This window comes from Aptenodytes patagonicus, chromosome 7, assembly GCF_965638725.1.
Source record: "Aptenodytes patagonicus chromosome 7, bAptPat1.pri.cur, whole genome shotgun sequence".
Lineage (NCBI taxonomy): Eukaryota > Metazoa > Chordata > Aves > Sphenisciformes > Spheniscidae > Aptenodytes > Aptenodytes patagonicus.
In genome coordinates this window covers 62,125,363-62,152,055 of record NC_134955.1, presented here as the reverse complement: position 1 = coordinate 62,152,055, position 26,693 = coordinate 62,125,363, and the positions used below count along the sequence as shown (strand labels likewise).

Sequence of the window (26,693 nt, the reverse complement as noted above, 5' to 3'; positions counted from 1 at the left end):
GCATAGTTGAACAGCCAGACTGCATTTCTCTACCTTGATTGAGGCTTCTGATGTACTAATTTTAAATAATGCATTTGACATCCACCACTTCCATAGCCAAGCCTTATAATATGTCAGGAAAATAAACTCCACTTATTTGACATTATTTTTTCTTTTAAAAACTCTCTCTTTTTTAAATCATATAACTTAAACCAGGCTGATTAGCCTTTACTTCCCTGGATTCTCCTCTACTACCGAAGCTTTTGACCTTTTCTAATTCACTGAAACTTTTGCATAAGCAAGGGCTTAAAAAAAAAACGTGCTAATGATTCACAGAATTTCAGCCTACCCTGGAAGAAATCTAATCTGAACCTGGGAGTTTGAAAACAAGTTCTCTCCCTGTTCTTTTCTGATACTCAGCCATTCAAAACAAAGCTTTCACATCACTTACACATAGAGATACTGCACAGGAACCTCTGTTTGAACGTTTGTGTTTATTCTCCAGGACAATGTACTGGTTTATAGAAATACCACCTTCAGATTAACAGGACATGAGGGAAATACAGTATACAACAGGATAAGGGGAATTCAGAATAGATGATGCTTGAGCCCCAGGATCAGTGGGTACACGTGGCATACGTGCCCATGTATACTTCATAAAATTCTGACACCAGAGTACAGAAAAACAAGCCAGCTTTCACCAAAGTGAAAAAAGGCCAACATACACAAAATGGAATAAATTAAATCCGCAGCTGAAGATTTTGGAGTCTCCAGATTACAGAGCATGTCAGACAATCCATAATAGAAAACGTTGGATTTTGAATAAGAAGTTCCTCTAGCAGAAGTCTTTCCTATGCTGTACCAGCTCCACTTGTAACTGCACAGATCGACCTCTGTCCATGGTACCGGGCTACCAAACAGCCAAGCGTACAGAAAAATCACATTTGGACAGAATAAAATACTACAGAGTCAAAGCTATGAAGTCTGGAGAAAGGACACCAAACTCATTCTGTGCTAGAATTTACCAGCCCAAACTGCCCTTGGTTAAAAGGGATCATCACCACGTCTCTGGCATTTTATTTTTTGTTATTACAATAGAGAGATAAATGCCACAGAAAAGCTGTAAATTTTTCAGCTCTGACTAAATTGAATTTATGATAAACCAGAATTTCCTCTGATCATCAGTGGATTGCCTACACTAAAAGCACAGTAGCAGGAAAGCTACAGTCATTTTGGAACAGATGGAGAGAGTCATCAGGTTATTAACATTCACAGCCTGAGACAAACACCTCAGTCTTGCTTTAAGCTGATACTAACATGCATTTACAAACACTGCAAGCCTACCTAGGTAATAAGCTGACCTGAAGGAAAACAGTACAGATAAGAGGCAACCTGCTATCACTTGTAGTGTAACTCCTTAGCTAGCAGACTGAAGCAAGTTCACACCACAACATTCGGTGATTTTGTATCACTCAGTATTTGCAACAACAAAATGTCCCTGGGTAAATCTGTTCTTACTGAGCTGAAATGGGACATTGTCCAGAGGACTACTCTCTGGTGAAAAACGAGACTTTTTTGCAGAACAAATAAGGAACACTCTGGAAAACCCAGAGTATACTCTTTCTTACTGGAATTTTATCCTGATTACTGCTAATTGCACAAATTACAGGAGACAAGCTTACCTGTCTAGAAAAATTAATAAATACTTTATGGTATTTGTTTTTTTAAAAAATCATATTTTAATTCAAAGGTATTTAAACACCTCCAAGGTTGATGAAGAACATTTTGCCGCAAAAAACTGGTATTTAAAAAAAAAAGTTTTATTAGGAAGCAGAACTCAGTATGATCAAAGACTTTCCTGAACCACTGAAGGCTGTGTGTTCTGGGTATCTGTAATTTGGAAGACATAGGTCTGCAATAAATACAAATTTCTTGCTGCCCATGACAGGGCTTTTATCATTCCCTCCTAAAAAGGCTGAGAGACAATTCAGAAAGAAGTCTTGAAGCAGCACAGATGTAGACAAAGTATTAAGACACAGGAAAATAAACCAAGCAGACCTTCAAGAGAAGCATGAGAAGGCACAGTACCAGTAAGTATTACAGTTCGGAAGACTTCAATCTCGATAACAAGATTTGTAACAGCTGCAGTGGGATCCTCAGTAGCACACAGAGAGCAGATATGCTATGTTAGGAACTTGTTCAGCACCTCAAGCTATTAATTCCAGAAACTTCATTCTGCTTACCGGTTAGCCACCATTTGTTCTGTTGGAGGCAATGAGACATCAATTTTATAGTAGCTGGAATGACACAGGTAAACCTTCCCAGATTGGAAAGAATCTGCCTCCCCATGTAAAACAGCTCCTTTATTGAAAGGATCACAGCAGGTCAAGAGAACCTGAGCCTCTGGTTTCCATCTTGTTCAAAATCTGCTCCTACTTCTAGCAAGCCGAAGACTCAGATAAGCAGCATGCTCTCACTCTCTCTCTTCACCCTTTGTGCTGTTCTCCACCTGCTTAGTAGAACGAATACCTCAAAAGCCACAGGAGACTGAAAAGTAGGGAATGTACCCAGAAACTGAGCCTTGCAACTAATTTTTACCCATTTCTTGCCACCTTACTCTGGTGCAAACTTGTGCAGCTCCTTCACAGCAGTAAAAATTAACTCATCAGAACTAGTAGTGTTATACAGTAGGACATAGCCTTCAAAAAGTATCACTAAGTAGCTAGGAGGAATGTGTAGTTTTTACCAACTTCAAAACACATAATGCTACACTGATCCTAAAAAGGTGAGAAGCTCCGTCTTAGTCTATCAGATTTCACTGGAAGATAAGCCGGAGAAAAGACTTACCTTAAATGCATTCACAATTGCAATACAGTCACTCTTACTATTTCCAGCAAAAAACAGTTTGTTCCTGGCAATACAAACAAAAAGAATTATGAACAATATTTTTTTCAAATATTGAATGTATTATACAGCTCAGAATGCTACACTATTAACACCTTCCAAGACTTTAATAAACAAAGTCAATATATTTATTGTAATTATTTGTTCTTATTCACACCTCCTTGCTGAAGGTAAACTCTGTGGGCAGGATAGCAAGGAATTATTGGGTTTTTTTAATTATCTTAAAAAAACATTTTAATAGACACTGCCACATGTTCATATCAGAAAGGCAAAGCTGAAGAATCAGGTCTTGTACTCAGAAAAAGATGAGTTAGCTCTGTAATACTGATTAGTTCACATAGAAATAGACTTCAGTATCTCAGCTGCCCTGGAAAAGCTTCTTTTTGCACTGCTTGGCACTTTGACAGAAAATTAGACTCATGACACGAAAAATTGTATTTAGTGGTCAGCTTAGCCCTCTGCCCCCAAATGCAGTCAGGAAGTTGTAAAACATCTAGGGTAATACCTGTATCCATCGACATGCTGTTTGAAAGGTACTGCAAAAAAATTCCGCAAAGAGAGTGCTGCAGCTACAACAAAAACAAATAAAAATGAAAACCTGCAAATCACTTGTTTTTATAGAAATGTTCTCACATGTTCTTCTTTCAGTTACCTATAATAAGGCATTCTTCTAAGCACCCGAAGACGTGCCCAAGGACTATCAATTTTCCAAGATGCAGATCCACTGGCAAGTGTGCCAATACCCTTCCTAAGAAAGTCATCTCACCATCATCTGGATTTTCTTCTGTTTGCACACAAGTTGTAAGTGCTCCCAACTAGAGAAATTAAAATTTATTCACTTGTAAAAGTTGACAAAGTAAATATAAGACCAGTTTGTAAGAAAACAAGACAAGAAGCAAGCAATTACCTCAAAGCAACACCAATTAGTATCAAAACTGTCATTAAGTTGAAGTTCTTAAATCAATTTTAAAAGCCTAGTATGCTGAAACCAAAGCTTCTACTACATATACTGGCTATAAAAGCAAGCTACAAATGATACAAATACCATTTCTTATGCACTTTGAAAAAAGTTTAATGCAATGAACGTTCTACCCCATATCAACTTCATAATTGAAAAGCAAAATCACCAACTTCCTTGGTACAGGTCAGAAGGGGATCTTCAGGCTGACCCTTATACATCATAAGGTGTAAGAGTGCAATTTTGCTACTTATTAAGAAACAATTTCACTTACAGAGTTCAAGTTCTCTTTTTTCCTATTCTTTCTCACCACAGATGCTAATTCACAAACAGTATCATTATTCCCTGATGAAAATATAATCCTGTTTTAATGAAGTAACTGCAGAAATTATGCCGAAAAGGATGGTAACCAAACAACAGTCAAATGTGAGAAAAGATTCTCTAGACACAGTTCCTATTTCAGGTTCCAATTAAGGCTACTACCACCTTAAATACCAAGAAAAACACTTTTACAGTACATTTTTATTACCTTGATTTTAACAACATTAGAAGAATGCCCACCTCTTTCAGCTGAAGTATGGTACGTTCAATGTCACCTACACTGGGTGGAGAAAGAGCTGTTGCCAGCAAGGCTTTTGGTCCCCCCATATCGAGCTTTTTTATTTTTAAGACTGTAGTTCCCAATGGACAACGCTGAAGGGAAGACAATGTTATTGTTACTTTCCCCCCCATGGGAAGTGTGACAAAGTGTTTTATATGAAAAATGAATTAAAGTTAACAATTTAGTAAAACCTGAAATTAATTTTGTGTAACTAAGGATATTTTTCTTTTTAACAGATTGCTTATTTCTAATCCACATCCGTTTTACTGCTATAATGCATCTCCTATGATGAAAACTATGTGGAATGGTCTTTGTCAAATATTTATCAACTTGAATTCTATTCAGTGTTACAGTTATTAGTAACTATTCAAATCGTACAATGTCTTCAGGAAAAGTAAAGCAAAACTTCTATTTATTGTCTCTGCTATGAGACATTAAAAAACATTAAAAAAATTCTTAATGTTCCCCAAAAGCCTTACCAGTATCTCAGGTACTGACTTCTCTGGAATAAACTCTGTCCAGAAGTCCTTGTGTACAAGCCTGTAACAATACCCTTTGGAAACACGTCCAGCACGACCTTCACATAAAAGAACAAATCACCAATTTGTAAACTGCCCAAGTTCCAGGCTGTTCAAAACCCATCCATCTACAAGCCTTCCGGGCAGCTGAGCAGCGTGTGATAGCTGATGCTGGAGGCTGACCAGTATTTTGCTCTCTTACAGCAGGCAGGCCCAGCAGAGACATTCTCTCTATCCTTTCCTACGTAAGGATCGGATGAAATAATTTTGCTTTTATAGCAGCAGTAACTAACAAAAGAGTTAAGTATTTCACTCAAATACCTCTTCACATAGATGGATGCTGATCTAAGGGCAGTTTTCTCAGTTGAAAAGACGTGACAAATCCTGTGCTAAAATACACTTCCTCAAAACAAGGAAAACGTAAGTCCTATCAAATCTAAATTTAATATGTCAATGCAAGTTTTAGCATATCCCCAAACTGAAGATTCTATATGCAGAGTAAATGTGCTTTGCATTTGTACTTCTTTACACAATGAGTATACTTGGATTTCCTATTTGACTCTATAGCTAACAAAAATCTTTTATATAAACAACTCCTAAGATACCACGATGAACAGCAAAACATCTTTATGATCTACTATTTATAGAAAACACACTGATTCAGAAAGTCTATCTTCACAAATCCAAACACCATTCACTTCAACAAACTAAAGGGTACTCCACTCAGTGGGATACTCCACTGGAGAATGAGGCCATATTTTTAAGTCATGTGCATAAACAAGTCCAAGTCTGCTATACAAAATGCTGCTTCTACTGGCTGTATATTGGCTGTCATAACCTACACTGATGCAGAACCAAATCGAAATAAAGCTGTGTATTGGGTTTGCGTGGCCAGGTTTTGGTAGCGGGTGGGGCTACAGGGGTGGCTTCTGTGAGACACTGCTAGAAGCTTCCCCCATGTCCGACAGAGCCGATGCCAGCCAGCTCCAAGACAGACCCACTGCTGGCCAAGGCCGAGCCCATCAGCGACGGTGGTAGCACCTCTATGATAACATATTTAAGAAGAGGGAAAAGTTGCTGCACAACAGCAACTGCAGCCAGAGAAAGGAGTGAGAATATGCGAGAGGAACAACTGCAGACACCAAGGTCAGTGAAGAAGGAGGGCGAGGAGGAGGTGCTCCAAGCACCGGAGCAGAGATTCCCTTGCAGCCCATGGAGGTTAACAGTGGAGCAGATATCCACCTGCAGCCTGTGGAGGACCCCACACTGGAGCAGGTGGATGTGCCTGAAGGAGGCTGTGACCCTGTGGGAAGCCCATGCTGGAGCAGGCTCCTGGCAGGACCTGTTGACCCGTGGAGAGAGGAGCCCACACTGGAGCAGGTTTGCTGGCAGGACCTGTGACCCTGGGGAGGACCCACGCTGGAGCAGTCTGCTCCTGAAGGACTGCATCCCATTGAAGGGACCCACACTGGAGCAGTTTGTGAACAACTGCAGCCCGTGGGAAGGACTCACGTTGGAGAAGTTCGTGGAGGGCTGTCTCCCGTGGGAGAGACCCCATGCTGGAGCAGGGGAAGAGTGTGTGGAGTCATCCCCCTGAGGAGGAAGGAGCGGCAGAGACAACGTGTGATGAACTGACCACAACCCCCATTCCCCGTCCCCCTGCGCTGCTGAGGGGGAGGAGGTAGAGAAATCGGGAGTGAAGTTGAGCCCGGGAAGAAGGGAGGGGTGGGGGGAAGGTGTTTTAAGATTTGGTTTTATTTCTCATTACCCTACTCTGATTTGATCGGTAATAAATTAAATTAATTACCCCAAGTCGAGTCTGTTTTGCCTGCAATGGTAATTGCTGAGTGATCTCCTTGTCCTTATCTCGACCCACAAGCCTTTTGTCGTAATTTTTCTCCCCTTGTCCAGTCTGGGGGGGATGACTGATAGAGCAGCTTGGTGGGCACCTGGCATCCAGCCAAGGTCAACCCACCACAAGCTGTAATTGTGGAGTCCTCATAATATTTAAAAATGAGGGTATTTTTATATCTAAAGATGTCACTGTTATTAATTTTATTTAGTACTCTTTTCAACTGAAACTAAAAGATTTTTATATTTAAGAGTACTGTCTTATTAGAAAACCTGCTATGAAATCTTACTTAACCTTGTGCTACAAACACTGGTCTACACCAGAGACACTGCTGTGGATATTTCAACTGATTTAAGAGTGACAAATAGACATGAAAGTTTCTTTCACTGCTGAAACTCACAAGTAGTTAATAAATATCCAGCAGTACCTATATCCCCCTTTTAAAAATAGCCCATGATAAAAAAATTACTATTAAATAATAAAGAATCTTCATAAGTTTTATGGTCCATGAATTCAAATGTTTTTCAATAAAATACAAAACATTTCTCTGGAAAAATATGTGAACAAAATACAACATTCAGGCATAGCTGTTTAATCACATTTTAATACCCTGACATGGTAAAGAACTACTTTTTTGTACAAAGTATTCATGGCAAAAATAATCCATGCTTTTTACTGTTAATAAAATGAAAAGCAACGTAGAATTCTTCATGAAAGTTAGCTTCTAAAATTCCTTCCCATTACCCATTGTCATCTTACCTTTTCTTTGATTACAGTTTGTTTTAGATGCCCAGCAAAGTCTCAAACTTTGGTAATTAGTTTCCTCATCACAAACCAAAGTTCTAGTTAAGCAGAAATCTATTACTGCAATTAAGAAAAAAAAAATCTAGTATTATTATGAAACAACTTATCCTCATGGCAGTGGAAAAAATATTGGTTGATTTTGTGTTATCAGAAAAGGAAAGTTTCAATTATTTGAAAACCAATGAAGAGAACACTAGGTTTATAAACAACCAGACCCAGGATACTCTGAATACTAACAGAACTGCAAATAGATTTTTAACATAAATATAATAAACAGTTAGTACACAGTTAGTACAGGTGACAAGCATTAAAAGGCAATCATTTCTGCATTTAGACATTCTATATCAGAATTTGCTTAATCTGATGCAATTATTTCAAAATATAGTCAGAATGTGAATAAAAAGCTTAAGGTACTTGTGACATGAGGTCTGATTCTGCTTGTTACTGCATTTAAAATTAATTTTTTTCCCCTGCAGTAAAGATTAAAACCAACACCCCACTCAGTAGCTCTATTATTTGTTCATATATCTGTTCTCTGTTGTGAAAGAAAGAATTAAACAACTGTCAAAACTAAACTCCAACAGCAATGCTTTGTAGAACGGTGACATGTTGCAGCGATTTAGGCTAGCACAAGTAAGGAAAATATTACAAATACAGCGTATACACAATTACAAGATTTAGATGACTTACCATACTTAACATCAGGAACTGTTACAGAGCTCTCAGCTATGTTTGTAGATAGAATAACCTGAGTTTTGAAGCAAAAAATGAGCAACGAATGCATAAAGAAAAAATTACTCACATTAATGTCTCTACATGAAAAATCCAGCTTGCTATGAAGAAATATAAATGTAATGGCAACATAGTATTTCTGCTCTGCATATTAAAAAAAGCAATACAACACAAGAAAACTTGTATTTTCCTGTCCTAAGATCAGAAAAGCATAATGTAGTATAGCATATGACAATATAGAGGAAGAATGGAAATATTTCCTTACGCCTTTGTCGTAACAAAACATCACACTATTTAGCAGTGATAAAGAAAACCAAAACACTAGCCAAAACGTGGGGTACAAAGCAGGCGAGAGACCCCCATACTGAGGGACTACTTTGCTATGCAGTGCCACCAGCAGCATACTACTGTCACGCAGGTGGAAGAATTGACATGCACAAACTATTCCAAAAGATAAAACCAGTGTCACACTGTTACTGCACTTCTCTTGAGGTCTAAACACCAGTTAAAGCAACAGCTTGGTAAGAAAGTCAATCAGTTTACATCTTGAAAAAAACAAAACTGCTTTGCTCTCACACAGTGGTTTGAGTTGGCATAGCTAGTATTAATTTACATACATTATTATTATTTGCTATTATTACTCTAGCAAAGGGTTTCACACACTTTAAAAAGTAATGATTCAACAATATTTACTTTTCTGTAGCCAGGAACTGTAGTCAAAAATACATTATTTTGTTCCTCTAATGTCACACGTGAGTGAAGTGGGTACACTTGCCACCTAAAGAAAATATATTAGTGAAATATTTACTGATGCAAGAATATAAAACATTAGTTACACCTCTGTGCTAAATCATATTATGTACTTAGAACTCACACAGCTGAAGGATTCATGTTTAACTGAACTGAAACAAATGTGGTCTAACTTACCTTTTGTTAAACATATTTGAGAGACATGAGTGCATGTAGCTTATTTCACTCAAACCTAGGGAGAAAGTAGTCAAGAGTTTGTTTTCTTTTTAGTGATCACTAATAATTCTAAAACCAATTCTCACATCTACTTAAATTCTTAATTGACTTTATTACCTTCTTTTCACCGTATAATAAAACAGCAGAAGAGTTAAATGGTAAATGTAATAGTGAGTCACTGAAACACTGAGAGTCAATTTTTCAAGAGTAATTTTGCATAATTTTACACTTACTAAAGTAAAGTGGCAATATCAGATACAAAGGCCATCTGCCAGCGTCCCATTATTAGCCCTTGTTTCAGTTCCTTACAACTGACAAAGCTCACCACATGCTGAATGTCTGGTTTAGGATAAATTTGGGTATTTCAGCCAAAACAAGCTGTTTCCAAGAGCAGGGCCAAGGCAAAAAAAAAAAAAAATTAGCTATTTCTGCCTTAGCCATCTTACCTTTGGCAGTTCCAGTGCCCATTCTCCGGGGCATGGATTTCATGTCTGCCAGGGGAAATCTTACGACTAAGGGATTTTTGCTGTCTTCCCGTATACCTCCACAGACATAAACCTTGCTGAGAAGCCTAGTTTACTTCTTATTGAGACTTCAATTCCAAAAGCCCCATTTTCAAAAATCTGTCCAACACTGGGCTTCCCCAACTGGATACTAAAAATGAAATTATTCTGTAACTGCAATACAGGATTGCTGCAATTTTCAGTGAGGCTAAACGCTGTTTGAGCACCTGGATGTGAAAGTCCTTGAACTCTTTAGATGACTGTTACTTGACTTCAGAAGTGAGAAGGAAGGAAGACAATGCAAGTGGAGGAAGAGAGGTATTTTCAGGAAAGGTAAGAAAGAAGAATAACTTAAATCAGAAACGAGAGGAAAGAAGGATATGTGATGGGCTGGAAATCGTGATCAAGTTAAGGTAAGCAAGGAAAAAAGGCCAGAAAGCAAGAAACTGGGGCAAGAAAAGGAGAGACAGATTCAACAAGAAACCAACACGGTGGTAATTCAAAGTTGGCTGGGGAAAGAAATTGCAGGAGAACATGGAGATTAGTCAACTACTAGAGTCAGAAAGACTGAAACTGGAAAATGAGGGGAAGTGATTATAGATAAGGGAGATAAAAGAAATCAAGGTTGGGGGGAGAACAGGTGAGTTGAAGGAGGAAAAAAAAAATATGGTAGTGGCAGGGCAATCAGAGGGAAATTTAAAAGTTTCAGAGATGTCCTTTGTGTGAGGCTACTACAGGGGAAAGCAACGTCATTAGAACCTAAAGAAGACAGCCAGGAAGCCTAATTTACACCACAGCTCAAATGAAGTAAGAGTACTTGAGAATGCAAATAACGGGCCAAATAAACTAATGACTAGCACAATAATGAAGCAATTAACAAGCTTAAGCAAAACACCTTCAGCACTGTAGAGGAAAAACATGCAGACTGGGAAATATAAAAGCAGTACCACTTTTTAAGATTAATATAATACAGAAAAAATGTGTCTGTTCATGAACTATAGCATGTAATTAAAGATATAGAGAAAACACAAGAACACTATGATATGGTCTGTTTGGACACAGCCTGCCAGATCTACTCGATCCCACCAGGTACTGCTCAACTATCTCGCTAACGCCTCCTACTTGCCATACTGCCTGATTACATATCTGAGTAAGACATTAAGGCTTGAATCCAATTTATGTTTAAAAACCATTAAAAGAAGCTTGATCCATGATTGGTAGAAGCAGACTCTGCATAACCAATATTAATAGTAAGTATTAATCGGTCTAATAATTACTGACTAGACATCCCAGGCAATATCTGCTGCCCAGTTCTAGAAGTGACAAGAGTTGATCATGACACCTACAGAACAAAAGGCTGCCCCCAGGAGTGACAGATCTTGGAATGAAAAAGAAACTAGTAACAAAATCTGTTTGGCAAACGTACCAGGACAATAAGGAGAGTTGGGCATGGAGAAGTGCAAAAGAAAATACAAAACAGACAAAGAAATTGACATGAGTAGAACAGATGAAAGCTTAGGACAGTAACAGCAGAATTCCTTTAAGAAAACCCTACATGCAATTCCTGCCATCAGCAAGCGCATGCGAAGCACAGAGAAATCAGGCCATCCCCATTTTCTGCAAGCTCCTGCAACCTACTGTTGTCTTCATTTAGCCTGTCAGCTAGCCTGGCAGAAGCACGTTACATACTTGAAGGTGTAGCTCAGTGATGATTCAGTCAACACAGTCTGACCTCTTTTTCTAACTTGGTCTTTAAAAAGTCTAAAGAATTATACATGAACATATATCAACATATCAAGAAATATTAAGGTTGCCATGTCAAGCACTAAAACAAAAAAATGCGAGAATTAAGATTGGTTGTACAAACTCAATGCAACCCACTGGGAACATATTTATGCACACACATTAACATAAAAATCACTGTACAGTTTAACATGGCACTTTGTATCACCTAGAACCTAGGGATGGACTAGCTCTGGAATCAAAGGAGAGCTGAGTACTGAAGGATATTTATCTGTAAAGAGTCAGACTCCGTAACATTAAAAAAAAAAAATTTAAGCACTGAACAAGACAGGCAATTACAACAGGAAGGGAAAACATGGCATCCTACTTGAGACAGCTGCAGCCACTCTGTGGAAACTGATTCTGCCCCATCACCGAGTTCCACAAAGACACTGGGCAAAAATCACTTAACAGTACTCAGCACAGCACTGCTCTTTCTGGCTGCTGCTGCCTACTCTGCTTGAAATGTCAATGGGAGTGTTATTTTGAATGTACAAAATGCTATGTAACTGTAAGCACTCAAAAAATCTAGGCATCTCAGTGTCCTAAATGGGGAGGTTATTTTTACCCAAATCTCTGTCTCAGCTGCCCTCTTGTAAACTGAGGGCTCTCCTCCCCTTTTCTCCAGTTCTGTATAAGGACTATTTGTGAAGAAAATTTCAAGAGGTGTTTGTTAATCTGGTGTTCAAGATCAGTCTTGAGTATCCAGTTATAAAACAGGCCAAGGTCAAACACTGAACAACAACAACAAAAACCAAACCCGAGTACCAGCTCATTCAGAAAGCACTATCTACACAGGTTTTCATGAATTTACCAAATGTATTTAAACAAAAAGTTTCATTTTATCAGTTGCAGTGATAATTAGCCATCAGGGATAGCAGCACAGTAAAAAAAAAACCCTCAAAGTGAAAGACAAAAAAGATTTGGAAATTGAAAGTGTTAAAGAGTAATTTCAGCCTGAAATGAAGACTCAAAGGGCCTGAGGAAGTCTGAAAGCACACCAGAGAGCACCAGTATGAGAGGCCAGAGGCAACAGAGATGGTCTCCCTACTTTATTAACGGCAAACTAGAATGGGTCTTGCATTGACATGATGAAGTAATTCCTTCTACCCATTGATTTCATAGAGAAGGTAACTCTAAGAAAGGCAGCTCTAATGCCTTTTAGCTGACGGAGAGCACCCGCCACTGAAAGCTACTCTGCAAGTGCAGTATATTCTTGTGCCGGTGTGCTGTGTTTCCAGCCCTAGAGCTAGCATGTCTACTTCTAAGCTCAACACAGCAGGGAAATGACATTCATGAGGATTTTACAGAGAGTTAGAAAGTCCTGGTAGGGATAGACCTCTCTGGGCCCAAGGAAGCAGCTGCTCCTGACCCCAAGGTGACTCTCCACTAAAATGTGCCTAAGTCTTGTCAACGTTTTCAACTAGCAAACTTTCACGTCCATGAAGTAAAAGAATACGTGAAAGCACCAGGTAATAGGTTTGTGATGCTGGCGAAACCTAGGCTACAGCCTAGTTACACAAAAATTATTGTATGCTTTTGTTTTGGTAGTCATCCTTACTTGAATCCCTTAGCTAGATTTTAGAGGCAGTGTAAGATAACTTAGGTTTACTGTTTAAGGAAGACTAAAACTATATATAACCAGTTCTCTGATCATTGTATACTATGTCGCCCTGTGTGCTTTTGAGCGTTCCTACTACACCAACCAATGTACATGGAAAGAAGAAAGTGAATTTTAACTTTTACTACAAGAATCTAAATAAAATCCAGGGAAGAGACTACACTACATGCAGATAAGAAAACGTCTCTAAAAGAATCCTAATAACTTCATACAATATTTAATAACTAATATAAAAAATTGAGCAACTGAATTTCTGTGGATTAACGGTAGAATTAATTTTATTACTGCAACTTCATTTTTAACACATACAAAGTCTTAATTTTTGACTCACAGCTCTTCCAATTATTGCCATATTTAAACAAGTTTGCAAGAAAAACACCCAAATAGACTAATCAACCCCAGTTAAATGTGTTTAATAAATGCCTGGAAGAAGTGCCAAAAGAAATCTTGTTAGATGACAAATAAGGAAAGAGTAAGTTATTAAGACATATACTCACCTGGTAAAAATACTAGCACACTTCCACGTTCTGATGTAACACTCAAGTTTTTTTTCTCCCTAACAAGAATATGCAGTTTCATTAGTTTTACAACCTCAGTCTACTTTATTGCCCCAAGTTATTTTATTCTGAAAGAACAAGCAGAACTGCACATTTTTTGTAACGGGTATTATTTAAACTTCCTGAAGAAGTGGAATTCAAAACACTATTCACAACTATGCTTTCCGAAAAAGACAGTATATAAACATTGGATCTAGATCATTAGGTTTAGTTTTGTCTTCAAATTTACGTCAAAACAGAAACATTCTTATTTAGCAATGAAATTACTCAAAATTAGGTTACCAAAGATCGTAAAACAAAAAGGTAGTATACTACACTGCAGAATTCTATGCAAACTTATTCAGTAATTTTTCAAGTGTATGTAATACTCTTGTATTCCAGAAATATCACTAGACACCTTTAACAAAAGCCCAGCATGTGAAAAAGCTAACCATTATCAAGAACTACAGGTCATGACATCAATCAAAGATGTCTCCCTCTAAGTTTATCTGTTACGAGTCAAGAAGCTAAAATCACCTTAATGTAATATTGAACTCATTTTTTGTTGTAATTATTCCTGATGTAATTTTTTTTCAGGCATCTTGAAAGTCTCTACTCTCAAACTATATAATGAATGGAAAGTACAGTTTTTAATGGAAGGCACATTACAATGGATGTTCGTAATAGCCCTTTTGGTATTTGAAAGCTGAAACACTAATGACTTCATGTTTGCTTATAAAAGGTAGCTTATTAGTAAAAGGTAGTTTAATTGAAAAGATCAAAAGAAATCATCAAGAAAAAAGCTCAGAAGTCACTATATATTGTAAAAAAGTTGGTGCCAAATTTATTGTATTTATGTACCTCCGTCAACGCTTGTACTTCAGTGGTTCACTTGATAACTGCTCAGGGGAGCTTAAGTAATGCTTTCTTAAAATTTCAAAGTTTATGTAATACTAAGTTTGAAAAAAAAAAAAATTAAGCTGACAAAACAAAGTTATTTCTTCAGCATACATTTATAAATGATTAGTATATATGGGAACAAAGAACATTCCTAAAGTAAATACGCACTCAGTGTTAGACCAAAGTTGGAGAAGCAACTTTACTACATTTTCAGATACTAAACATCAATTTACAAAATGCAAAGAGTAGTAGTTCTAGTTTTACTCTTCATCTAAATAATATTCAGCTCTGGTCTACAGCAAAGAATCTAGTTTCCATATGACATGGCTGGCTTGAATGGTCACTTACACTCTGTGGCATGAAGTGTATTTCAAGAACACAGGGCATTCAGTAAGCCCTACAAGCAATCTTAGTATGACTAACCTGAGTAGAAATCACACAAATATGTAAAATAAAAGCAGAGATGCATAGAAAATTAAGTTACTGCTAATAACTATAATACATGGGCTGCTGCTGTTCCTTAATTAGTGTCTCATTTCCCAAAGAACCACTGATTCCAGGTCTTGAACTGTATCTTACCTATTGCTCTTCATCTCCAACTCATCAAATGACTGAATCAAAGAGACTGCTACTTCATACAGTTCCCTTACTATCACTGGTTCCTCAATTCTTTGAGAAGGAAGCTGTGTGGAGAAGAAAGTGTTGAGGTTAACACAGTGCAACAGGCTAAAAGACTGTAGATCACATACGTGTGTCAATTTGTCAAGTGCTTTTCAATTAAAACTGATCCAGCACAGCTGTACAAAGAAGTAGTTTAATCTGGAGCATTCATTACCTTCTAAAGAGACATTTTCTTTCAGTACCATTCTATTGCTAAAGAAATACTTCTGATATTTACCTAGTTAAGCACTAGCCCACACTCCATCCCTTATGTTTGCAGGACATACTCCTTATCCAGAAGTGTTAAGCACATGAGACTAATGACAACCCATGGGAACAGGATGACAAGAAGGAGAGGAATTTGTATAAGGCAGGTACAACCCTTCTCAGAGGTGCTATCATGTAGGTCTCTACCCGATTGACAAATAAATCATGTACCTCTTTCTATTTAAATTATCTCTGCATTTAATGGATCTTGTGTTTTAGGTCATACCCTACCAAAGAACTATGGTTCTGTTGTACACAATATAACCGTAATGAGTTGAATCTACACTGTTTTTTAGTAGTCTGTCACAAACTCAGGCCTTTAATATTTGAGAACTTAAACCATCAAGTCTTCAGAGCAAAGACAATAACTTAATCACATTTCAGTTTTAAAAAGAAAATGCTTAATGAACTAGACATGATCTGGGAATCGTCTATAGTATTACACATTTTCCCTTGTAGGGAAAATGGTTTTTGATCATCGTTCACCTTTTACTCTCAGGGTTTCTCCTCATTCTAGGGGAAACCCTTTACCAGACTAACTGCTATCTCTAACTTCTCTAGAACTGTATTACAGTGTAATCTGCCCTCCGCATACTTCACATGATTAGAAATCCTACAGTCAAACTGTGCTTCTCTCCCTCATATTATGCCTTTGAAGTTCTTTCCTCTTCCCTCCCTCCCAAGTGAAATATTTTATTTAAACTTAGATTTCAGCATAAAAGTAAGTCATCCAAGATTTTCCCAAGAAAAACAATAGGTTCAAGTGGTCAGCCTCTACATTCTTTCTCTGCAGGTTGTGTGTGTATGCTTTAAGAAATCACATATTTTCTCACTAGCTAACAAAGCTCTATTTTTACATTTATGCTCAACCAAGTATTTCTCCTAGCCTATCAGTCGCCTTCACCTGCTGCTTCATACACTACAATGGTATTTTAGCATTCAAATACATCTTTATTTAGGCTTGGACTTCTCATTTTTACTTTTAAGGAATGGTACTATAATTGAATGGACAGTGAAAACAGAGCATTTGTGCTTTAAGCATAACACTCTAAGAACTGGACTGCATGATAACAATAAAAATGCAGTAGTCAGTAGTAATTGGTAAGTATGTGCAGATAAATACCAACGTAAGATAAGATGCAGATGTAGCCAGGGACATTTAACAAGGATATAAAATGTAAGGAAAAAGCCTCTCCTGGAAAGAAATTCAAAATGGAAGCTGAATGTCCAAGAGTAATACTTAAAGGTTTCTACACACAAACCCGAGATATTCCAGGTTTCCCTGTAAAAGAAGCAGAAGGTATTTACCAGTTGTCCACATTTCATAGGGCTTTGATTTTAATCAAGCACAAAATTAGAATTACACATTTATTCCAGTTCAATTATCATATAAGCAAAAGAAGATTCTGCAAAAGTTTTCAATGAGCAAAAAAAGCAATTCAAAGATATACAGATAAAGTTCGAATGCATGTACTGGTAAGACTATAATTCATTTAATGTGTTCTTCAATTGTCTGAAGTGAAATAAAATCCAGTAACACAATGCAAACCTATGCATCTGAGTTTACAAATTTTGGATACAAGCAGATAGTGTATTGGTTGGAAATAAAGAACCACCTGGACCAGCTACTTCGGTCATAAGAAAATAGCTGTCTTCCAATGCAATGCTGCTGAATGAAAGGCAAACATGACTCTAGGATGAATCAGGAAAGGTTATTCTAAGAGTGCGATGTGTTAGTGGCACTGTGCTCTGAAGTGACTCAAGTCTTGTCAAAGTTTTCAGCCAGCATACTTGTCAGCCCTTGAAGTAAAAGACCTCTTGAAGCCAACAGGTACTCAGTTTGTGATGCTGGGGAAACTGATGGAGGCTGACAATACATCTGCAATTCTTACCAGGTTTTAAGGGGATCAGCCAAAACTTGAACAGATGCAAATTATGACTACTTCAATGACCAGAAGAATGAAGAGACTGTCTTGTAAAAAGAGAATAGCAAAGACTTACCTTATCTAACACAGCAAAATGAAAGCCAGAAAGAGGTATTACTCCTACCTGTAAGCCTATCCAAGAGTAAGCAAGAATGGGGGAAGGAAAAGTTATTTTAAGCTAAAAAAAACCAAAACAAAAAAACCCCACACACAACAAAAAACCCTCAGTGTTGGCTCTAATCTGTCACAATCTCCCAAGGTGTTCTTGGGAGAAAAGGCAGTAGGAAGCAGAAGTGTCCATTCACTTGCTCCTTTCCCAGCTCCAGCACTGGGACTGCATATCCACATCAAGTTCAAGGTTCAGTGCCAAGACTGTTTTAACCTGATCCAAAATCCTTTGCCTGCAACTGTACTCATTTGACCTAGTAGAGATGTTTCAGAGAGCTAAAGCCACAGAAAACTGAACTATCTGAACTATTAAAATGAAATCAGTTATTTTTCTACCAGTTTCCCTTTCTGAAGCAGCTCACAATGGAATCACAAAAGCACCACTGCTAACATTAATTTGGCAACAGTGATTTAGATCAGCTTTTGCTACTGCAACCTCAGTCCTCGACTTTCCAACCCTTACCAGAACAGCCAACCTGTAACACTACACGATGTCAACCCTAGATTGCCTTGGTGTCTGCGGAAAAGACTCCTTTCTGAAAACCCTGAGAAAGTTACCCTACTTTATTTTCGTAGAGGATGGATCGGAGGACTAAAAAAAGCAATCTGTAAGAACCTGACAATATTCTTCCCACTCCTCTGACCCCCTTGAATCAACTGGCCAGGCAGACTGTTCAGGTGTACAACTCTGTCAGTCCCAGAGCTTCTTAACTGCTATTTACATCCACTATAGTAATGTTTTTCCAATGAAGTTTGATTAGTCCATGAGAATCCACAGACAACACTCTAGTAGTTTTGAGTAGTAGTACTTTTTTTCCCCCCCAATATATGTGATAATCTAAGGAATTTATCTTTTCTGGGCTGCTCGAACATAAGATTTTTGTTTTTAGATTACCCCTGCTTAAATAACTGTCAAATTTGTCTTTTCAATTCTGTTACCGATTGTACCTTTAGTATTCTTTAACATGACAAGGCTGCCACATCACTCCTAATAAAAGGTAACGATGTGACAAACAGCAAGTCCAAAAGCCCAGTCAGAGCTGACTGAAATAATACAACACAATGGGAATAGCTTTTGACAGCAGTTCACTACCTTTCATCTGGACTCTGACTTTAGTCCCAGGGATAGGAACGAGTTTTTACATTTGCAAGCCAAAAATGGGACTCTCTTTTTTGCCTTAGGTAAAAGAGAGACATGGGATTTCACAGATGTACTGCCAAAGACTAACATCTAGACCCCCTAGTTGCTTACATTTTTTAAATCTGCTCACAGAATTAACTATACAATTAATTTGCATTTGATATCTCCAATACTATACTATAGCAATAGGTAAGCATTTACACAACTAGCTTTAAATTTGCCTATAGATACAGCCTTCATGCATTTTCCATCAAAACCTATGTTTCACTGATTCCTTGGGGCTTAGAGGGTGCTGATATGACAAAATAACGATCCAGTTAAATATCCAGAACAATGTGCTTACAAAGGCCATTATGCCAAAAGAAAAAGAAACTACTTTTTATAAACCTATACTCAAAAATTAAACAGTAGCACCTATAAGTGACCCAATATCTGGGCAAGGGTAGCCAGTGCTACACTGAAGAACATTTCTCCCTTCCTTCCCTCTAATTTTTATTCTTTCCTACAAATGAAGCAATTCAAGTGGAAAGCTTTATCTTTGATTCAGCTATATGTCTGTCTAGCCACAGCAAAGGGTTTACTGCAAACAGGCATACAGAAGAAAAATGACTGTAATTCTATTTATCTTCCAAATCACAACTGATATCAGTGAATTCCCAAATTATCCAAGTCAGAACTGCTCAAAGAATTTTTTTTTTCCAAGCATAGTTTTAAAACATTATCACCTACAGAAATGAGTGACATATTCAAGCAAAGAGCTCTGCAGGATTTGTAAAAGAATTCTACATTTATACAGTAACATCCAATTATTTTAGGATTTTTTGATTAGGGACAAAGGTTCATACCTCACAGCAAACAAGACAGTTACAAAGGACTCAACTGATTCCAATCAAGATGCTTTAAGGAATGAGTTATGATTTATGTAATCTGATTTTATAGTTATTAATTTTAAAATCAAGATGAAACTTGGAAAAATTCTGTTTATCTAAAAAGCAAAGACTGTTTTTTCTTTTAAATCTGTATTGCTTTGTGTGAATTTTACAGGCTTTCATAGGCAAAAATAAAATATTAAGAACTAAAGCCTGAAGCCTGTACCCTCAGACAGTTACCTAACTGATTTTGATTTTAGCATGATGAAAGATGTGCGCCTGCTTCCATATGACAGCACTTATTCATTAACTGCCTTAACACTCAGGTTCTGCTTTCATTTTTATTAGGGTGTTACATTAATCTTCTTAGACCTTCCATGTTTTTAAATATTTTTAAAATAAAACTAATCAGGGAAAGTCTCCACACATAGCACCATAAGAAACAGAGATGCGAGACCAAACATCAGCGCTTTCTAATTCAATTTCTTCTTCTTTTTTTCATACATATTTAAAAAAATTAAAAAAGAGAATCAAGAGCACTTATGTGCTTCTATTGTTGCCCTAAGGTACAAGTAACTTCTTGGACAATCATAATCTTCTCCTACTGAACAACAGAATGGCTATAGCTAGGACAACACAACATAAAGAAACAGATGAAAACGTAAAAAAAAAAAATCAAAATCAAAGTTAAATGCTCATTCACACAGAGAAAATAAAAAATATAAAAAGGCATAAGCACTGAAAGCAGTTCCTTTTGCTCGCGATCTTTGAGGTGAAAGGTGTGGCAGCTGACATTCAGCTCAAAGTGCAGCTATGACAAATGCAACTTGACTGAAGTAGACTTCTTACTGAATTTCTTGGTTATCTTTTTGTTGCCATCTATCATCAAAAGGCTTTAACAAAAATCATATATTACATAATCTCCTCCATATTATCTGAGCTGCCGTACTAATGTATAAAAACTGACAGGCCAACTGCTATATGCATTTAGTTTATTTTTTTGGCTGCATTAAACAGTTGACAGCCTTTCATTTTAGCTTGCCTGTGTTGAGGCATAACCAATGCCTGTGCTGTGTACAGCATAAGCAATTATTTTCTTCTGGGTTTCCCCATAAACTAGCTGTTTGTTTTATTTCTCTAATTTAGTTTCTGCAGAATTGAGGGATTAAATACTGCTACTTTTTAAGTGCATCCCCTGTTTTCTTCATCATATTAACATTATAACAGTGTTCTGAATTATCAAAATTGACCAATAATTACTCCCATGTCCCAGTTATTTTTAGAGTGATTGTCACTATTAAAGCCTGAGTGCATTTGTTCTACTTTGCTTTAACCTATTTATTTTGCCTTGGAACATAATACTGAAAGAGTTCAGACACTCAAATTCCTACAGTTGCTTTTCAACTGTAAAACAAACTCCTATTATAAAACCACAGATACCAGATTAATTCAAACTTACATTTATTCCTTCATTATCTGTCATCTATGCAGATACATACTATACACTAGCACGTCAGGAGCTCTGCAAACAAATGTACTGTGCAGTTTATAAGCTAAAGATTGACACAGCAAATGAATCTTCAGCCATTACTACCCTCCTTAGGCATTAGAGCAGCAATTCTCCAGTGCAGCCATATAGGCTGTTAAGCAGCCACCAGGGATTTGGTGAGTATCTATTATTCTAACATATTTTCATTATTCAGAATTACATATTTGTCATGGTGGCCTACATGGCTACAACAGAAATATGTTCAAAACTACTGCGTAACAGCTGAGACTATTAAAAAAAAAAGAAAAAAAGGAAAAAATAGGAAGCACGTGAGCCTCAGCTGATAGAGAAGCCAACTTGATAACATCAAACTTCTAATCACAAATGCTTCTTTTCTGATGACCCTCCTCATTTCCTAGCTCTTTCTGCCTTTGATACATAACAGCAACATGTACCAACCCAGGAAATATTCCCTGAGTTTGTCAGCTGTATTCAGAGAGATCTGTAAATTCTCATACATTACCTTCTGCACAGACTTTTACATTGTTCATCTTGGATGCAAACTACTGAACAAAATGCCACATACAACTTAAAATTCCCAGCCCTTTACATTCCATTTCTGTTACATGAAAGAAAAACTAGGCTGCTGGTAAGGAGACTCCTGTTTTATCATCATATATTAATTCTTATCTAGAACTGTAATGTAAAACTGGTTATTTGTCACTTTATTACACAGCTTTCAATTGAGTATTCCAATTTCCTTCTTACTACGTCCAAAGAAATAAAGTTATATTTACAATACCTTGAAATGAACAGTGTGCTTCAAATCATCAAGATAAAATTCTTCAATTGCATAAGGTTTGCCTTCCACCTTAAATACGTAGGCTGGATTCAGACCATTATGAACTGGAAGTGCAAAGTAATCAGCAAATTCTTCACAGTTGATGGAAGCAGACATCAATATTACCTGTTAAAAAATTGCACAGCAAATGTAAAACATTAATTTTAACACAAAATGCCATGCTACACTGGAATCTCCACTTATTTTTTATGCTAAAATGGTCTAATTTTGGTTACTACAGGTATGTATCCTAGGCACTTTAAGACAATCAAAGCTAAATGCTTAAGATTCCCTAGGTAGCATGTGGAGAAAGGTAAGCATCTGTAAGGGAACAGCTCAGGCTAGATGCTTAGGGCAGACAACATGGTAAAGGCTCAACCTAAAAACATATAGTACTCTTCCTTAAGCTTATGCTCTCTACATGCTCTTCAAAAGAAAAAAGTGTACGCTAAGTATTTTCAACTCCTGTTTTACTAAACAGTTAGATTACATATCAGTGCCTTTAACTCCATCAAAAGATGGGCTTACTCCTATAAGAGCAGTAACTGTAATTATAACCCAGCCTTGAAAACGTTACTACAATGATAAGGTTTCTTTCAGTTTCAATTAAACTCTCAAGGATCACACTAAACTTCTCGCTCTGTTTGCTGACTCTGCCAAGATTCTTAACCTGCATTCACCTAAACAGAAGAACAGAAATCACATTTGCTACCTGGTGACACCTTTTCTTTCAATTATTATGAAATTCGGAATTTACAGCTTTGTTGTTTTCTCTCTGGTTAGATGGCATGATATGTGCAGAATGGGGGAAGGGAGAAGAATTAAGTAACTTAGCGGCTATGGCTATTTACCCTCTAACCCCTCTATTCAGAATGTGCTCCCACTGCTTAGCACAGCCAGCTGGAATAAACTAGACAGCTTCAACTTGAAAAAGGACAAAGAGCCAAGGAGTTACAATGAACTGTGTAGCATTCAGCTTCTTTATCTTCAGGTCTCCTGAGTCACTCTAAGCAGTACTTGTAAACTGGGACATGGTCTGTCCTCTTTTGCTTTCCTGACACCTTGCATGAATTAAAAAATGGAATGAAATAAAGACATCTACACCCAAAACAAAAATGCAATTAAATACAAGAGCATCCCCCTTATGAAGTGACAGGCAGGCAAGCTAATGAAGCGGGCATTGTATCACTGTGCTCAGCTCCAAAGCATGTGTAAAAGCACAAGGAATACATGGAGAGTGTAGACTAAATCATGAAGTCATTTAACATGATCCTGAAAGGAGGAGAAATCTGAAAGGACATAATTCTGCAAATATTATATGAAACCTGTCCCACTACAGCATGAACTGCCTCATGGCTCAATAGATAGTGGCTCACCTATGCTAGGCAAGCAGGCTAAATGTAACCTTGCCTGAAGGCAATTGAAACAAAATCCAATCTAAATGATCCTAACCTATCCTTACAGGCAAGGAATATTAAATTACCTCTTCTTCTAGACAATCTTTGTAATTTGCACTCTCTAATCTGCATGGAGTCCTTCCAAACTGTAAGGAAAACCATAGGTTCCTAACAGAGCGCCTGAAGGATCACATTACTAAACCAAGAGTTTGATCTACTCCCAAAGCAGAAATTCAACAAGCATGTATCACCAACATGGCAGAGGAACACATTGGAATAGAGGGTAATCGAAGTAGACAGTTCTTCCAAGATCAAGCAGTCCAAAAACACTCATGCAGCATGGATATATCTAAAGCCCCACCATATGACACCAAAAATATGCACAGTAGCAACTTCTCACTTCAGATGTCCCTGAATGGCAATTTGCTAGAACCTGGAACTATGACTATCTTTATCCTGTTCTTACTTTCCTACCTAAGCAGCTGTTACTAGTCACTATCAGAAATTACACTGTTTGGTCTGACCCAATAGAGCCATTCTTACAGTTGTAGGTTTTCTTGCAACAACCCCATCCCGGCAAGAGCATCCTTAGAACAGTCAATCAAATGTCTGCCTGTGATCTAAAAGCAATAATCTGCACCAGCCATCTGCCAGAAAACTCAGCAGAGTTGGTAGGTGAACCACAACAGGTAGATCTTGTCCTCCATATGTCAGAATCACTCCTGCCATCCTGTTAGTTGATGCAGCGTTGAATTACCTGCTACTTCTGTGGTCTGCAATGTCCAGATTAGGAGACAAACACCTCATGTATTTCATTCACCCTGAATTATAAATACATTTTTTTCCCCTTAAACAGGCCTCCTTGCACCCTTTTGTTTGAGGAATCCGGGGGGGGGGGGGTAGGAGGAGAATCTTGCATTTTCTAAATGAATTTGCCACATGATCAACGCTCCCTTCCTTTACAGTTTTTCAAAAGGGGCTGAAAAGGGATGAAGTAGGAGACACTGGGTTTAGTGTATAAATTCAAACTGAATTACCTGTTCCACTCTGCTAAAACCCAGCAATTGAGATAAAGAGTTCCTCCCTCCCCACCATAAAAATTTCAAAGGGACCCCCCCCAATGTAAGATTGTCTCAGATGTATACAATATGAAACTGTCATCTGAAGAAACAACTGCAGAGAAGGATATAAAGGAGATAAAGTTTTCCAGTGACAATTTTGAGAGATTTAATCAGAATTATAGAGGAAAAAAAATCTTTCAGGAAACTATAAAAGAAAAATGTTTTCTAACAGAAAAGACAATAGGACCTGTAGGGTTTCCTGCCATTGACAACAACCAGATAATCAGCATCAAGGGCAAACTTTTCTCAAACTGACTATGATCAAATTATTTGGTATTCTTGGTAAGCAGAGCCAGGTGCTAAGAAAAGCTGAATAGCTTCACACTACTGTGTCTGAATTTAAAGACAAGCGAGTTTTCTTATCCGCAAGAAAAGGGATAAAAAGTAAAAGAGATGAAGTGCACAGACATGCCCTATGCCAACTGGAAGGGCACTTTCAGTGAGTGACAACATGCTTGGAAGATCTAAAGACCAAGTTATCCGAGTTTGAATCAATGTGGTGGATTGTACAGAAGAAAACAGATTCCCTTCCAATAGCAACAAAAATAGCCAACATAGATTCAGGTTACATCTGTTTTGAACAGAACAGTTTGCAGTAACTGAACAATTAACCGAAGCATTTAAGGGGTAAGTACAGTCTCACAAAATTTCTGCAGTCCCAAACAGCTGCACAGAAATATACCTAGTTAGCCTAACTATCACCTGTTATTTAATTTCTTACAATTCAAGAGTCCATTACTTTGAGACCACAAAGACTAAATATGTCATGCTAAATCTCTGCAAACTCTGCTTTAGTACAAAGCACAATTACCTAACATGCAGAGAAAAATCTCAGCCACGTTTTACTACCAGTTCTGCCTAGAAATTACAATACAGCATTTCTGGCTTTTGGTATTTTTCCAAATGTTTTATTTTAAAAAAAGCTCAGTATTTCCAAGAGTTAATGCTACCATATCTAACCAAGGATAAAGCGCTGCCCTCAATACCCAATACGTAATTCTAATCAAATATCCATCTTGCATTTTTTAGCCTTAAGCAGACTTTAGAAACTAATGCATTCTAACATGAGGAAAAAAAGTCTCTCAGAACACATTACAGCAGCCAGGAAAAGAATGCCCTTTAGCTTGCTTGCTTACGAAGAGTGGCAAACTAAATAATATTTCAGTAAAAAATAATGACACATTTGAAGGTAAGTTCTTTAGAACATGCCCTTTGTAGATCAAAAACATAAAAATTTATTCTTGCAAGAAAAAGCAGCAGAATATACTTTGAACCTACCTTTACAGATTGTGAATTTGTACGCAACAGTTTACGGATCACCAAGAGCAAGAAATCCATTTCTTCTGTACGCTCATGCACCTGGAAGACATTGTCCACAATTTAATTTTCATTAATTCATGCTCTTCTTTCTGACGATCTCTTCCTTTGCTACTCAATTTCATGCGTTATTTTCGTAACTTGGAACAATACATTTTCATAGAAGAAAACAGACCTTTTAAGAATATGCATGTTAATCACATCTTAAAATCCCAACACAGCTTTTCAAATGACTACAGCACCCTTTGCAAAAATCATATGCCACTATTAAGTCATGAAAATTGTAGAATGACTAGAAAACCAATTGTGAGCTCTAGCCACTAGTCCTACCAGAATTGACTATAACAGCTGAAGTGATACTGAAGATGGGTAAGTCAGTTGTACTGGTAAGATCACAAATGATCCAGGCAGGGACTAAGTCGGCTTGTCTAACAGCTAAACAAATTGAATCGACTCCCTGTGTTCCCAATGGCTTCTAGCTATGATAAAATACACAACTGCTTTCTAAAACATTATTTTCCACCCAATTCTTTATATATCCTAGCACCTGACTTTTCTGCTTGCTCCTTGCAGTTCAATAAATACTTCTTCTCAACATTATTGATGATCATATCCCTTTCTTGAATTATTACAGTTTAAATATATTAAGTGCAGCAGCTTTTTCAGAGCTTAACCTTCAAAGGTCAACATTCATCCCCCGTAAGGTAATTAGCATATTCTAACATAACAAAGATATATTCAGTATTGCCCCATTACAAAAAAGATTTAGCTAAGGCAGTTTTCAGGCTGACAGCAAGATCTTGCTGTGAGAAGCCATGATTTTCAGACTTAGGTTTGCTTGG

At 37.4% G+C, this 26,693-nt stretch overlaps 1 protein-coding gene across 1 annotated transcript in view; it reads right to left on the bottom strand.

Annotated features, from left to right (window-relative positions):
• Positions 1–26,693, bottom strand: part of TDRD9 (tudor domain containing 9) — a 94,172-nt gene that overhangs the window by 27,021 nt on the left and 40,458 nt on the right. The window contains exons 6-18 of the mRNA XM_076345526.1: positions 25,813–25,893; positions 21,978–22,142; positions 15,236–15,339; positions 13,718–13,776; positions 9,276–9,330; positions 9,042–9,126; positions 8,307–8,364; positions 7,572–7,676; positions 4,922–5,019; positions 4,403–4,534; positions 3,536–3,698; positions 3,389–3,452; positions 2,827–2,890 (exon numbers count right to left, since the gene is read on the bottom strand). Of these exons, the coding sequence (XP_076201641.1) occupies positions 2,827–2,890; positions 3,389–3,452; positions 3,536–3,698; positions 4,403–4,534; positions 4,922–5,019; positions 7,572–7,676; positions 8,307–8,364; positions 9,042–9,126; positions 9,276–9,330; positions 13,718–13,776; positions 15,236–15,339; positions 21,978–22,142; positions 25,813–25,893 (1,233 nt within the window). The remainder of the gene's footprint in view (positions 1–2,826; positions 2,891–3,388; positions 3,453–3,535; positions 3,699–4,402; positions 4,535–4,921; positions 5,020–7,571; positions 7,677–8,306; positions 8,365–9,041; positions 9,127–9,275; positions 9,331–13,717; positions 13,777–15,235; positions 15,340–21,977; positions 22,143–25,812; positions 25,894–26,693) is intronic.